General features: G+C 44.2%; 1 protein-coding gene across 5 annotated transcripts in view; it reads left to right on the forward strand.

Moving 5' to 3' along the window:
* CCBE1 (collagen and calcium binding EGF domains 1) overlaps positions 1-15,032 on the forward strand; it is a 287,475-nt gene that overhangs the window by 249,970 nt on the left and 22,473 nt on the right. For 2 of the 5 annotated variants that reach the window (XM_045378106.3, XM_065533689.1), the window contains exons 9-11: positions 5,054-5,193; positions 5,292-5,327; positions 6,406-6,441. In XM_045378106.3, coding sequence (XP_045234041.2) covers positions 5,054-5,193; positions 5,292-5,327; positions 6,406-6,441 — 212 coding nt within the window. Of the gene's footprint in view, positions 1-5,053; positions 5,194-5,291; positions 5,328-6,405; positions 6,442-8,398; positions 13,094-15,032 lie in introns of those variants that run through there. The other 3 variants (XM_005586553.5, XM_074022616.1, XM_074022617.1) reach the window with 3 other exon arrangements.

Here is a 15,032-nt window from a genome sequence, read left to right on the forward strand (position 1 = left end):
AAGAAGATATACAAATGGCCAAAACCCATATTAAAAGATACTCAACATCACTGATCATTAGAGCATTGCAAACCAAAACCACAGTGAGATACCACCCCACACCCATTAGGATGGCCACTATTTTTGAAAAAATACAAGCTTGGGAAACACAGGGAGACCCTGTCTAATTAAAAGAAAATTTAAGCTAGCCAGGCTATAGTCCCAGCTACTCAGGATGCTGAGGTGTAAAAGATGGCTTAAGCCCAGGAGGTCGAGGCCACTGTAAGCCATGAACATAACACTGCATTTCCAGTCTGTGTGACAGAGCAAGACCCCATCTCAAAAAAAGGGGGAAAAAAAACCCAACAAAATAAATATTGACAAGGATATGGAAAAATTGGAACCCTGTGCACTGTTGATGTGAATGTAAAATGGTTCAGTCACTGTGGAAAAGAGTGTGGAGATTCCTCAAAAAATTAAACATATCAGGAGGCTTAAGCAGGAGGATCACATGGGCTCAGGAATTCGAGGCCAGCCTAGGCAACAGAAACCCTAACTCAAAAAAAATCTATATCTATAACTATATCTATAAATGAGATCCAGAAATCCCACTCCTGGGTATATACCCCAAAGAATTAAAAGCAGGATCTTGAAGAGATGCTCGCACACCCATCTTCATAGCAGCACTTTTCACAATAGCCAAGAGGCTGAAGCAACCCAAGTGTCCATCAATGGATAAGATGGAAAAACAAAATGTGACATACACATACAATGGAATATTATTCAGCCTTTAAAAAGATGGAAATTTTGATGTAGGCTACAATATAGATGAATCATAAAGATATTGGGTTAAGTGAAATAAGCTGGTCAAAAAATGACACATTAATTATATAAGGTATCTAAAATAATTAAATTCATAGAAACAGAAAGTAGAATAGTGGTTACCAGGGGCTGAGCAGAGTGGAAAATGGGGAGTTATTCAGTGGTCTAGAGTTTCCGTTTTACAAGATGAGAAAGTTACAGAGATCTGTTGCACAACAATGGGAATGTATTTAACATTACTAAACACTACATTTAAAAAATAGTTAAGATGGGCTGGGGTCCGTGGCTCACGCCTGTAATCCCAGCACTTTGGGGAGGCTAAGGTAGGCAGATCACTTGAGGTCAGGAGTTCAAGACCAGCATGGCCAACATGGTGAAACCCCGTCTCTACTGAAAATACAAAAAATTAGCCAGAGGTGGTGGTGGGCACCTGTAATCCCAGCTACTTGGGAGGCTGAGGCAGGAGAATTGCTTGAACCCGGGAGGTGGAGGTTGCAATGAGATAAGATCGCACCACTGCACTCCAGCCTGGGTAACAGAGCAAGACTCCATCTCAAAAAAAAAAAAAAAAAAAAGTGGCAAATTTTGTGTTGTGTATTTTTTTATCACAAGTTTTTAAAAATGCTCGCCAGGTCCCCACTGTCTCTTCCCTTATCCCCCCAGCTGATGTTCAAGGCCTAAAGCAGAGGTGAACATGCTGATGTCTGCACCCAGGTGCTGCCCCAGAGTATACATAACCATGGCCCTTGAGCCGGCAAGATATCCCCTCGAGTCCCCGGTGTGGGCAGACATGCTGTGTTCCACACACAAGTGGGGAAACGCCGCAAACCCAACCCAATACAAAGCGGCTGTTTACAACTCTGTCTGCTGTGGGTCAACGTAGACGACGCCTAAAGGACTCTTCCCCATCAGCTTCCATAATAGGGTGGTATGACCATTTTTTGGCACACATGCAAGCGACTATTATCAGACAGGCATGAGAACAGATGACTTATTGTTAAACTCGGTATAGTCTCAGTGCTGTGTCAATACAGGCCTCTGAAAAGAATTAAAAAACAAAACCCCTCAGCCTCTACAGAGATGAGCAGGTCGCATGGATACGTAGAAGGGAGCTGGGCAGGAGCAGTCGGAAGCAAGGGAACTGAACCAAATGGAGAGCACTCACCCCACGTAAAGGGGCCGCCCCTACTGAGAACTCCAGTTGGTTGGTTGTGCTGCTGATGGAATTGCGGTTTTTGTGCTTCCTGTTTGAAACCAGAGCCAGGCACCCAGATTTTTATATGAAATCTCCCAATTTTTATTTTTATTTATTTATTTATTTATTTTTGAGATGGAGTCTTACTCTGTTGCCTAGGCTGGAATGCAGTGGCACAATCTCGGCTCACTGCAACCTCCGCCTCCCAGGTTCAGGAAATTCTCCTGCCTCAGCCTCCCAAGCAGCTAGAATTACAGGCCTGTGCCACCAAGCCCAGCTAATTTTTGTATTTTTAGTAGAGATGGGGTTGCACCATGTTGGCCAGGCTGGTCTCAAACTCCTGACCTCAAGTGATCTGCCCACCTCAGCCTCTCAAAGTGCTGGGATTACAGGCATGTGCCACCACACCTGGCCCCGATTTTTAAATGTTAAGAATGCTCGGAAGAAAATGATATGCATAAACAGAAAACACATGTGCAGTGCATGAATGTATATAAACATGCATAAATTATACTATAGATATACTGCAAGCGTGTGCAATGAAGTAAGCAGTTAATTCTTGCTTTCAGAGGCCTGTATCGACACAGCACTGAGACTATGCCAAGTTTAACAACAAGTCATCTATTTTTGTGCCTGTCTGATGATAGTTGTTGGTACGACGGGGGAGATGTTAAAATGTTTTTGGAGACAGGTGATCTGTGGTGATGGAGACAAGGCACAAAAGGAGAGAATAGTGGGAGCTGGATTGTGTGCCATGGCATGGTTTATTCAGGGAGGATGGGACTGTGGGGCGATTAGGAAAGAGGCAATTGTGGGAAAAATGCTGCCAAGAAGGACAAGCATGAACAAGGATACTATGCTGAGGAGTTGGAGCTTTATTCTCTACGCAGAGGGGAGCCGCTGTAGGGTTTTATTTTAGATGGTTCGATATTATCTCACCTCTTTTGGATACTTCATTTTATTTTCCTCTTTGTGATTCTCTTTGAGTAACTGTTGACTTATCTTTAAGTTCACTGAGTCTTTGCTCAGCTGCGAGCGGTCTGCTGATGGGCTTATATCATTTTCATATATGATGTTGTATTTTATATTTCCATTTGACTTTTTTCCTTTAATTTCCATCTCTCTGCTAAAATCCCTCATCTGTTCAGAGAAGCTGTTTATCTTTTCCACCAGCCCCTTTCACATACTGTTATTTTAAAGCCCATATCTCATTATTCCGACATCTGGGTCCCCTCTGAGGCTTGTCCTGCTGATTGTTCTATCACTTCTATCACTTGACAATGGGTTTTTTGTTTTGAATTTTTTTTTATTTTATTTTTATTTTTGAGATGGAGTCTCACTCTGTCACCCAGGCTGTAGTGCAATGGTGCAGTCTTGGCCCACTGCAACTTCTGCTTCCCAGGTTCAAGCAATTCTCCTGCCTCAGCTTCCCGAGTAGCTGGGATTACAGGCACCCACCATCACATCTTGCTGATTTTTGTATTTTCAGTAGAGGTGAGGTTTCACCATGTTGGCCAGGCTGGTCTCGAACTCCTGACCTCAGGTAATCCATCCGCCTAAGCCTCCCAAAGTGCAGGGATTACAGCATGAGCCCCTGTGCCCAGCCCTTTTTTCTATGTGCCTGAAAGTTTTGGATTGAATGCCAGACATCATTTGCAGAGAAACAGTAGAGACTGGGGTATGTAGTTATCACTCCTGGAGATGAGTACCCTCTTCTTTTGTCAGGCCACTGCCATGGGAAGTCAAGTCAGCCTACTGAATAACAGCTGGGTTTTGGCCTTACTGTCACTACATTTACTTTGTGTTCCACAGTCTTCAAATAATTCCTCCAGTGGTAGGATGCTGTTACCTTATGCTTAGCGGATGCCTAGGTTACCAGTGGATTTTTCTCAGTGTTTATACTCTGAGCTTTCTGCAGCCTCTACACACACATACCTGTGCCACAGAGGGGTTCTGTCCCCACACTATTGCCCTTCCGCCAGTGGTAGATTGCTATTACTTCATGCTAGAATTGTGGGGCAAGGGGACATTTTCAGTTCTCCTGCTCCAGCTGCAATCCTAAGCATGACCTATGCTTCTGGGCCTTGGGGTGAGATGATCTTCCCCACATCCCCTGACTCATCCCCCAGCATGCCTTCCATCCCTGGCAAATCTTGGCCAACGAACATTTCCTACCCCTCACTAAGAAGTAAGGGATATTTCTCTGGGGCGTGCAAGAAAGAGTGAGTTTGCTGACCCACCCAGTGCCTTGAGACATCTGCACCAAAAGGTTGAAAGTAGGTGGGTTACATAGTAAGACTTGTTTTAGATATGTCATCCCTATAGAAATGTCAAAAATGGGCAAGGGGTAGACAAGGCTGCGGGGGGGGGGCAGAGAGACTAGCAATGAGGCAAGAGTCAAGGCAAATATAAGGAAGGCCTAACAGATTTGTTTTAGTACTATGTGGGAAGTACTATACTAAGTGGTGTGTGTATATCTGAAATCTCATTGAATACAACTACTCCATAAGGAAGATTTTTTATTAGCCCAGCTTTACAGACGAGATGAGAAACTAAAGCTCAGATAGCTCGGGCAACTTGTCAGATTCAAACCCAAGTCTCCCTGATGCTAAAACCTGTCTCTTAACTGCTGTCCTGCCGCGATCACCACTTCTCTGCTGTGGTGGCCACTGTCGGCTGTGGTGGCCACTATCGGCTGTGATCCAGTGGAGAGAAGGGAGCAGACAGCTGTGAGATGTTAAAGAAGTAAAAGGCACAGGAGCTGGCCACTGATTCCAAAACGAGGTTGCAGAAATGGGGAAATATAGAGGAAGACTCTCCAGGTTTTGGCTTGAGTGGATGGGTGACTGGCGGTCTGTGAAAAGAGAGGAAGATGGGGAAGCTGCTTTTGACCATATCAAGTTTAAAATGCCCGTGGGACATCCTGATGCAGATGTCAGAAGGCAAAGGCAGAGAGAGTACAAAGAGAGATGACTGCAGGGGCCCGGGACTCTTGGTAGCCAGGGCCCTTCGTCCTTCTCATGTGCTGTGAGCTAATGACGTGTTCTTTGATTACAGGCTCACCAGGACCAAAGGGGAGCCCAGGCTTCCCCGGTATGCCAGGCCCTCCTGGGCAGCCCGGTCCACGGGGCTCAATGGGACCCATGGGACCATCTCCTGATCTGTCCCACATTAAACAAGGCCGGAGGGGCCCTGTGGTCAGTATCTTATCAGAGATCCACTTCCTGTTTGGGGGAAAATGTGTTTTTGTCCCATGCTTTTCCCTGTGGTTAAACCAGATCCTTTTGTATTGTAGGGTCCACCAGGTGCACCAGGAAGAGATGGTTCTAAGGTAAGCCTTATGAGTGGTCCTCACAAGCTAAAGGTCTCTCACGTTCGATTTTGTTTTGTTTTGTTTTTTTGAGATGGTCTTGCTCTGTCACCCAGGCTGGAGTGCAGTGGCGCAATCTTGGCTCGTTACAACCTCTGCCTCTCGGGCTCAAGCCCAATTCTCCCGCCTCAGCCTCCCAAATAGCTGGGACCACAGGCATGTACCACCACTCCCGGCTAATTTTTGGATTTTTTAGTAGAGATGGGGTTTCACCGTATTACCCAGACTGGCCTTAAATTCCTGAGCTCAGGTGATCTGCCCGTCTCGGCCTCCCAAAGTGCTGGTATGACAGGCGTGAGGCACCGCTCCTGGCCTGAAGGTCTCTCACTTTCTACCTCTTGCACTGACATCGAGGAAAGCTTACCAGTTACTGTTTACCATCCCCATTTTGCATGCAGCAAAAGTGAGACACAGACACCAGATATAACTTTTTCCCCAAAGCTGGGAACAAAATCTGAAAAGCCATTTTCTTAAATTCTGAAACCAACCCCAAAGACAAAAACCACCACCACAACCGGTCATAGGAAAAATGACCCCTATAAATTTTAAATGAGCCTCTGCATTGTGATACTCACATGTGTTTTTCTCTTTAACCAGTGTTGCTTTACAGGACAGCGTTTTGTGTGTTTCCATTTCTGTGAGATTTTCAAGTCAGGGACAGGAGATGCTGCATTCTTTCTGCAAGCAGGGTGGTTCCCCTCTGAGAGCCGCCTTCTCTTTTTTGCCTCACAAAGAAGTCAGTGTGAGATATTTCAGAAAGTTTGTTACTGCACATGCTGCTGGGAAATACGAACATTCCTCTTGCCAGGAAGGTTTGAAAATATATGGGCTCAAGGGAAATCAGAATGAGAAACACTTGACCCAAGCAATCTTGTTCAAATCAGTGGTCCCGTGAGTCCAGCTCAGTTTTACATATGTTTTCTATAGAAAATATTTGTTGTTTTGTGCAGGGAAGTGGTTATGGTGGGTGTATAAATAGAGACTATTGTTGTGGTATCCATGTGCTCTAGAAAGCTAACCCTGGCCTTTCTGTTTTTAGGGGGATAGAGGAGCGCCTGGGCCCAGAGGGTCTCCAGTAAGTAGCATTCTGTGTCCCGCTTCCCCAGGGGAACATTCTCAGGGATGCAGCTCTGATGAGCCTATAGGTCAGTCTCGTAGCAAAGGCCCACCCCTTCCTGATGGCACTCAGCTCACCTGAGCAGAACTTTGTGGTTAGGAAGACAGTCATAGAAGACCTTAGCTGCTAGTTTGGATTTATTTTTCAAACTTGTTTTCTGTTGTTGTTTTTTCTTTTATCATGGCTAATCTTCATTTAACATGTCTTTCCTAAAGCTCAAAACCCTACTATGCCATGAGTCTGTTTCCAAGTTTTCTCATAAAATGTTTTATGAGTCTGTATCATAAAACATTTGAAAGGTCTAGGAAAGAAATCTATAGGTTTAAATCATAACTCTGCATACTTGAGAATTTAGCCACTGCTACAACCCTAGCCGGTCAGATGCCCATCTCCTCTTAAAAAGCGCAAAACCATGCAGGGCTGTTTAGGATCTGAGAAGAAATTAGCTGCATATATGCATAGTGTCTGGGAGGTTAAAAATGAGAAATAGTAGTATTCAGAAGCACAGAAAATTCAAACCACTTCACTGCTTCTGAAGAAGTATCATTTCTGAAATCCAAAAGCTGTGGCCACAGAGGTGGAAGTCGTGGGTTCCCATCTCAACTCTTCTACCTGCTAGCTTTCTGACCACGGCACATCACTGAGGGCCTCTGGGCATCATTCCCCCACCTGTGCAGTGGCAATAGTGGAATCTGACCTGCCATCCCTCAAGTGGCTATTGTGAGGGTCAAATGATATGAAAATCCTATGCCTGTCTTAGTGCTTTACCATGTAAGCTCTGCTTCCATAGTGCCTGCTGCTGCTGCAGCAGCTGTGGGAAGTGATAACAATTTTATTACAAACTTCTGACAAGCCCAGAACATGCGTGTTTATGCATTTCTTTTTTACCATGCCCCACACAGCACTCTATAAAATTAAGGCTTAGTAAATACTATATGATGATAAAGGATACTCAAGACATAGAAAAATTAGGAAGCTTTTGTTTGGACCTTTCCTAGATGATGAGGAGTTGACGTCTTTACAACATCCTCTCAACCTCATTTAGTTTGTGCTTATAGTCGGCCATCTTATAAACATTTTAATAATTTTGAGACAGGGTCTCACTCTGTCACCCAGGCTGGAGTGCAGAGGCGCAATCTCAGCTCACTGCAGCCTCGACCTTCTGGGCTCAAGCGATCATCCACCTTAACCTCCCAAGTAGCGGGGTCCACAGGTGCCCACCACCACACCTGGCTAAATTTTTGTTAATATTTTTTGTAGAGACAGGGTTTCACCATGTTGTCCAGGTTGGTCTTGAACTCCTGGGCTCAAGCTATCTGTCCACCTTGGCCCCCCAAAGTGCTAGGATTACAGGTGTGAGCCACCACTCCTGGCCCAGATAATGTTTTGAATACATATTATGTTCGAAGCGCTTTACATACATTTACTTATTTAAATCCTCACTTATGAACCCTATAAAACCCTATGAAATTGGGACTATTATTATCCCCATTTTACAGATATGGAAACTGAACCACAAGAAATTAAGACCACACAGTAAGCAGCAGAGATGAGATTCAAACCCAACAGAACCCCAGTCTCTTAACCACTGCTCTGCTGCCTTCATAAGCATCTTCCAGACTGCTTTGGAAAGTAACTTAGGAGAGTTGTCTTATATTCTTTCCTCTACTGGATTTGATAAAGCCTAGAGTTAGGAGGGAGGAAAGGTGAATACATCACCAAAGCTCATCTGAGAAGTGACAGAATTAGAAAACAATGTGGAGGACCCCCAGGCTCCTGTAGCAGTCCTCACATTGACTCCATTTGGGGCAGTTATTGAGAAAGTAGTTGCCAGCAAGCAGCAGGTCAAGTCATGGAGCCCCGGAGGCCATTGCTGTCTGTCATATTCTAGCTTTGATTCCTCCCATGTACACAGGGACCCCCTGGTTCTTTCGATTTCCTGCTACTTATGCTGGCTGACATCCGCAATGACATCACTGAGCTGCAGGAAAAGGTGTTCGGGCACCAGACTCACTCTTCAGCAGAGGAGTTCCCTTTACCTCAGGAATTTCCCAGCTACCCAGAAGCCATGGACCTGGGCTCTGGAGACGACCACCCAAGAAGAACTGAGACAAGAGACTTGAGAGCCCCCAGAGACTTCTATCCATAGCACATCCCAACACCGTCATGCCAAAGGAAGAGAAAGATCAACTCACCTGCAGTTAAACCATCTAAAGAGAAAAAAACACCACTGGAGACCTAGAAAACATACATTTTTCTCTTCTCTTCTCCTGACATCTCTCTATTCCTCTTCTTCCAGATACAATACTATTTTCAGAGTCCCCTCCTAGGCCTGCAGACACATGGGAGTGAATGATTGATTTACCTGCTTCTTACTAAGAGTTCATTGGAGTGGTTTGCATTGTAACTTTTCATTTACATCCTATTTTTCCAGGAACTTTGGATTTTAGGTACTCTCACAGTGTCTTAAATCATAAATTCTTCAAGTTAAATTTGGCAGAGTATCAAAAGGGAAAATGGCAAAGTGAGCTCTAAGAAAATGTGAGGCTACTTCTAAGATGTGTATTCAGAATAGACCGTAACTCCTCTAGTATCAAAATTAGGGCTCTTCAGTTAAAAAGGGGTGGAGAGGACAAACGTGTAGATGTACTTTGGTGGAGAATTCTTTTTCCTTGTGCTTCCAGTAGATTTTAAATATTGTATGCCCTTGTCAAACGTTTCCCAAATTCAATTAAAGAGAGGAGAGAACTGAATGACATTTAGAGAAGATAGAAAAGAATTGCAGTCATATATTTACTGTTACATAGATTGCCACATTCTAAAATTCAAATATGGTGCTTAAGGTTTCATGCCGTGCTTATCTGTAAGTATCCTATTTAGGGAAGAAGATTAAATCCTCTTTTCAAAAAACAAAGTGAAATGCCTGGATTCACATTAAAACAGTGGGCTCTGGTTTGCTAGAATATTTTAAAGCTGTTTAATCAAGAGTGGAGCCTGCTGTATACATCACAGATTATTTGTTCAATAAAGTGGCTGACCTTAGAGAGAGGCACAGAATTCCTGGTTCTGAGCAGGTGCCATGATCCAGGCTGAACCAATACACAGTGGGGCTGAAGGCCGCAAGGAAGTTGCTGGCTTGGGTTGACCTCACTAACGCCATCAGCAGCAGTAGGTAAATTTGCTCTCCTTGGGTGTTACAAGTTTCTGTCTGGAGCCAACCAAGCTTGCCACCAACATATTGAGAATAATACACTATTGAAAGTTATCTTGGATGGGGAGAAAAAACAGTAGTTTTCCTTGTTTGCAAAAACTTCCTTCCTATTCCCATTTTTTCCTTCTTTCATTTAGTCCAAGTTCCAGTTCTTTCAGGCATTTTCTTTGATTTCTTTTCCCCTGCATGTGAGAAGCAGTTCAGAAAAGGGTCTATTTCTCCACCTCCTAGTGAGTTAGAGTGTTTTCTCAGAGCACCTCTGGGTCCCAAAGGGAAGCATGTTCCTGCCAAGGTTTGTTGTGCATTCAGAAGCACCAGGAGCAAGAGATCAGAAGGATGATCTGCTCCTTTGTAACGTTGTTGAGGGTCCTCTTGGTTCCAATGAGCAGCTTATAAGTTACTCACAGTCCACTTTCTCATTGGATACACAAAGTGGCTGTTCATCTGCCTTTGCGGGAGACTTTCACTCTTCTATTGAGCTTCACAAATGATCGTTCTCACACTCATATTCGCTCATGTTGGAATTTCCCATCCTGCCATGTCCTTTCCTATTTCTTTTTGGCTTTTTTGCCTCCACCTTTCAGCCCACATCATTGAACTCCACTACTGTGAAAGCTTGCTTAAAGAAAATCCCTCTTGGCTGGGCATGGTAGCCCACGCCTCTAATCCCAGCCCTTTGGGAGGCTGAGGCGGGCAGATCACAAGGTCAGGAGTTCGAGACCAGCCTGACCAACATGGTGAAACCCCGTCTCTACTAAAAATACAAAAATTAGCTGGGCGTGGTGGTGCATGCCTGTAATCCCAGCTACTCAGGAGGCTGAGGCAAGAGAATTGCTTTAACCCGGGGGCAGAGCCAAGATTGCACTACTGCACTCCAACCTAGGCAACAGAGCAAGACTCTTAAAAAAAAAAAAAAAAAAAAAAAGAATATCCCTCTTGTTGTGTTTGAATGCCACCTTTCAGTCTTCTCCCTTAAGAATGATAGGAAGGGGCTTTGCAAATCTCTAGTGGCAGCAGTCTTCCTTCCCTTCTTCCTACCATGTTGGAAATGCAGGACTCATGTCAGCGTGTGGCTGAGTCTTTGATGAACACGTTGCTCCTCTATGTCTCATTTATGCAAAATTCCTGGTGACTGTCCACTAGCATTTTTAAAGTGAAAGCAAACACATTCTTAGTGCTCTTTTTCTAGCATCTTTTCTTCCTCCTTCTCTCTGCAAAATTCAACATTCATGACAGAAGGTCACGCCAACCACGGGTTTATAAAGAGAGGAAGTGAACAGCTGTTGATTTCCATCTGGATATATTTAATGTTTGCCTGCTTGTGGAGCATGGTATTTAAAGGGTGTGAATGGATGAATGCTTTTAAAACACACACACACACACACACACACACAATGATGCACAAGCTGTATGAGAGATGGCTAGGTCCATCTGTGATTTTTTTTTAATGAGGAATTTTAATACCTTTTCTTTGACAGTGAACTGTATTTAGACATATGACCTTTATTGTGAAATGCTCATAAAATGCAACCAAACTGCATGTTTGGCCATAGGCTAGAATAATATATTAAAAGAATTAATGGAAAGTAGTATTATCTGGATTTCATGAAACTATTCCAGATAATATTCTCCAGCAAAACTTATAGTAACCTGTATTTTATAACATCAATCTGCTGGACCAACTTAATTTAGAAAATAATTTTTAATCCTCAGATTTTCAAAACTTGGACTACTGCAAGACTGATGTGTACTCTTTATGCCCAAATTTTATTTTTCAAAGATAGGACATCATAAGGCATCATTATTTCTAATGTATCTTTTAGCTAGATAGAAAAAGCTTTACTGTTTAAATAGGACTTCTGCTCAAAACCTAATGGGAAAGCCATTTCTGGGGTAAGATTTGCTACAGTGCATTTCATGTTTTATAGTGAAAAAGATGTTTGTACACCTCCTCAACCTGTTAGTAGAAATGTTGACTTCGATTTTTGCACCCTCTTCACAGGACCTCCTAAGTTATCTCTGTTCTTGGAAAGCAATGGGAATAAAAAATACGCTGTTAAGAATATACTACATGGGGCCAGGCACGGTGGCTCACGCCTATAATTCCAACACTGGGAGGCTGAGGCGGGCGGATCATGAGGTCAGGAGATCAAGACCATCCTGACCTACATGGTGAAACCCCATCTCTACTAAAATACAAAAAAAATTAGCCGGGCGTGGTGGCACATGCCTGTAGTCCCAGCTACTCGGGAGGCTGAGGCAGGAGAATTGCTTGAACCCAGGAGGTGGAGGTTGCAGTGAGCGAAGATTGCGCCACTGCATTCCAGCCTGGCGATAGGGTGAGACCCCATCTCAAAAAAAGAAAAAAGAAAATAGTACATGGAGGGCATGCATTTTAGTTTAGGAACACCCCCCTCCCTTCCCAGTTCCAGAGGGAGAAATTCTAACCTATACTGTGCCAAAAGTGAGTGGGGCTGCAGAGAGGATGGTGCCTTCTCTCACCTTCTGAGTTAATGCCCAACATCTGCCATAGGATTTATTGACCAAAGGAAGTCATTTCTACTGTATAAACTCAGACAGGTGTGTCATAGCCCAACAGGTAAATAATAAATGTTCATTGGTTTTGGAAGGAAGGAGAGGGGAGTATTACCCCACCAAATACCAGTGAAGAGCACCCTGGCTTCGGTCATCTTTCCAAGGTTCATAATTACTGTGGGCCTGGTGAGCCCTGTTCCCAGGGCTGCAAGGGAAGGCTTCCCCAAGCCAGACATTGCTGTGGGTTTTCAGGCAGCAACTCCCCCATCATATTTTGGGTGATACTCCCCACTGTCTCTCCCCACATCTCAGCCTGTGCCTCAGAAACCACCACAGCAGCCTCAGTCTGCAGACTTAACATCTTTCAGATAACCTTCCTGAAAAGGAAAGTTATTGCAGGAATCCAGGCCCAACAGCAAGTAGAATAGAGCCATCTAAAGTTATTAATAATGAGTTCAGGGAAATAGATGAATTTTTTCCTGGCACAGTCAATATTTGTATCTTACAACAAGTCAAAAAATAATTTTCCATTTGGAAAACAAAACACACCATGACTGTGATTGTTAAGGCATATAATCATGAACTTCACATGCTCCCTCAACAAATGTTACTGCTCTAGGGAAATCATAGAAAAGGACCCTCTTATTCCCCAGGGGATCAAAGCAAGTCCCCTTAGGAATTTCATGTGTGCCATGGGTCTGTTTTTATTTCACAGGGACTAGTCATGTACTGGAGTAGCTCTGTTGTTCATTATTTGTAACAGGTCCATATAACAGTCAAGCTAGCATTCAAACAATTGTGGATGTGATACTATGACGTACTTTTGATATGATTGTATATGCTTGATAACAAAGTTATTTTTCTTACATGGCTCTACTGTGTTTTGTCCTGACACCTGGTTTTGTGAAGCAAGTCATCTTTTTACCCAGTTAACAAGGAGATGGAGAGGTGCATTTCTCTTGAGAGCTGGAATCTGGAATCTGGGTCACCCACCTCCTGAGGTCTGGGTGTGGTCAGAGCATCTGAATCTGAATCAAGGTCTGAAGGCCCGGGTACCACTGAGTGTGGGTCTCAGAGATCCAGTTCCCTAGCTGAGATTCCCAGGGTGAGATTTTCAAACCAAGAACCCTCTAGACGCTCGTTGGAGCTGCCTTAGGAGCTCACAAATGAGAGGCTTGTGAAGACTGAGTGCTCCCTGCCCCCAGCGCCGCACTCACAGTGACTCAGTGTTCAACTAGTTGTCTGTTTTGGATTAGAATTCCACGTAGGATTTCCTCTGGGAGATGCCGTGGCTCATGCCTGTAGTCCCAGACACTGGGGCGAGAGGATCACTTGAGCCCAGGACTTCAAGGCCAGTCTGAGCAACATTGCAAGACCCCATCCCTAAAAAAATAAGTTGTATTAAATGTGGCACTTTCCCCTAGAAGGGCAGAAACCCCAGGAACCAGTCTGCCTTTTTTTGAATAAAGCGTATTTTTAAAAAGAAAAAATTTCCTTTTAGGGTGGGGGGAAAGTTGACTACCTTAAAAATAAAGTTGGAGGGAGGAACTCTCATGAGTTGGTAGCTATAGTCTTCTATGTAAAGATAAGAGAAGGGAAATTTTTGCTAATTGGGCCATATGGGAAGTGTAGTGGTATGATAAAATGAGAGCTTATTTCAAAGGGACTTTAGCCATCCTTAGCAGGGTGCATTTAGTGTCCTGAATTTAACCTGTATTTATACATCTCACTTCAGTTAGTAAATATTTGTAAGTGTCTATTGCAATCTAGGCACTGTGCTATGCACTGCAGACACAATTGGGAGCAAAAACATCTTAATCCCTGTTCTGCTGGGGATTTTTGGCAAAACAGATAAGGATCCTTCCAGACAAAATAATCACTTAAATATGCGATTACAAACCACAATAAGCTACGAAGTGTTAGGCGCTACAAGAGCCAATAAGGGTTCATGCCAGGGGAGCCCACCCTTGGCTCCGAAATGCACTCCTTCCCAGAGCCGCACGCTCAAAGTAGCCAACAGCATTCAGGCCAGCCACACAGGACCTCATGGCCCCTCCCAGCCTTTCCCATACAACAGCTTTACAAAGGCTCCAGGTGACATAGCAGATTATGGAAATCTGGGAGACAACTTCATATATAATTTTTCCAGCCCTCTTAATTTAATCAACCAAAAGCTGGTTGAGCACTTACAGTCCTCATGGCCTCTTGGCATCTCACTGTGCAGCTGTTGGGTAACATCACGTGTTCCAGTCTTGATTCCCAGCAAAATTTGAGGCTTGCTTCTTCTCGACCAGGACACTGCAGTTTTGACAAAGCTCGCTATGCTTTTGAAGCCCAAAACTTTGAAATACCCCAGCTCAGCTCCATGTGCAAATTTCCACAGGCTTGCTCATGTCTAGATGCAGGGTTACAGGACAGCCAAATGGGAAGTGGCGCTCAGCCACTGGGTGGTCCACAAGGAAAAGGCAACTCTTCCAAGATGTGTGGGTGACGGCAGTTGGATCATAAGATCTGGGGAACTGGTGGAGGGGTGGATGAGTTTCTTAGGCTGCCAAAACAGTATCACAAACTGGGTGGCTTAAAACAACCGAAATTTATTGTATTACAGTTCTGGAGGCTGGAAGTCTGAAATCAATGTGTCAGTAGGGTCGGTACCTTCTGGAGGCTCTTGGGAGCAACCATCTCATCCCTGTGTCATTTCTGGTGTTTGCCCACAGTCTCGGCATTCCTCGCCTCCAATATCACATGGTGTTCTACCCTCCTGCCTCTGCGGCTTCACATGGTGGTCTCCAGCATTCTCCTC

This window comes from Macaca fascicularis, chromosome 18 (assembly GCF_037993035.2).
Source record: "Macaca fascicularis isolate 582-1 chromosome 18, T2T-MFA8v1.1".
Classification (NCBI taxonomy): Eukaryota; Metazoa; Chordata; class Mammalia; order Primates; family Cercopithecidae; genus Macaca; species Macaca fascicularis.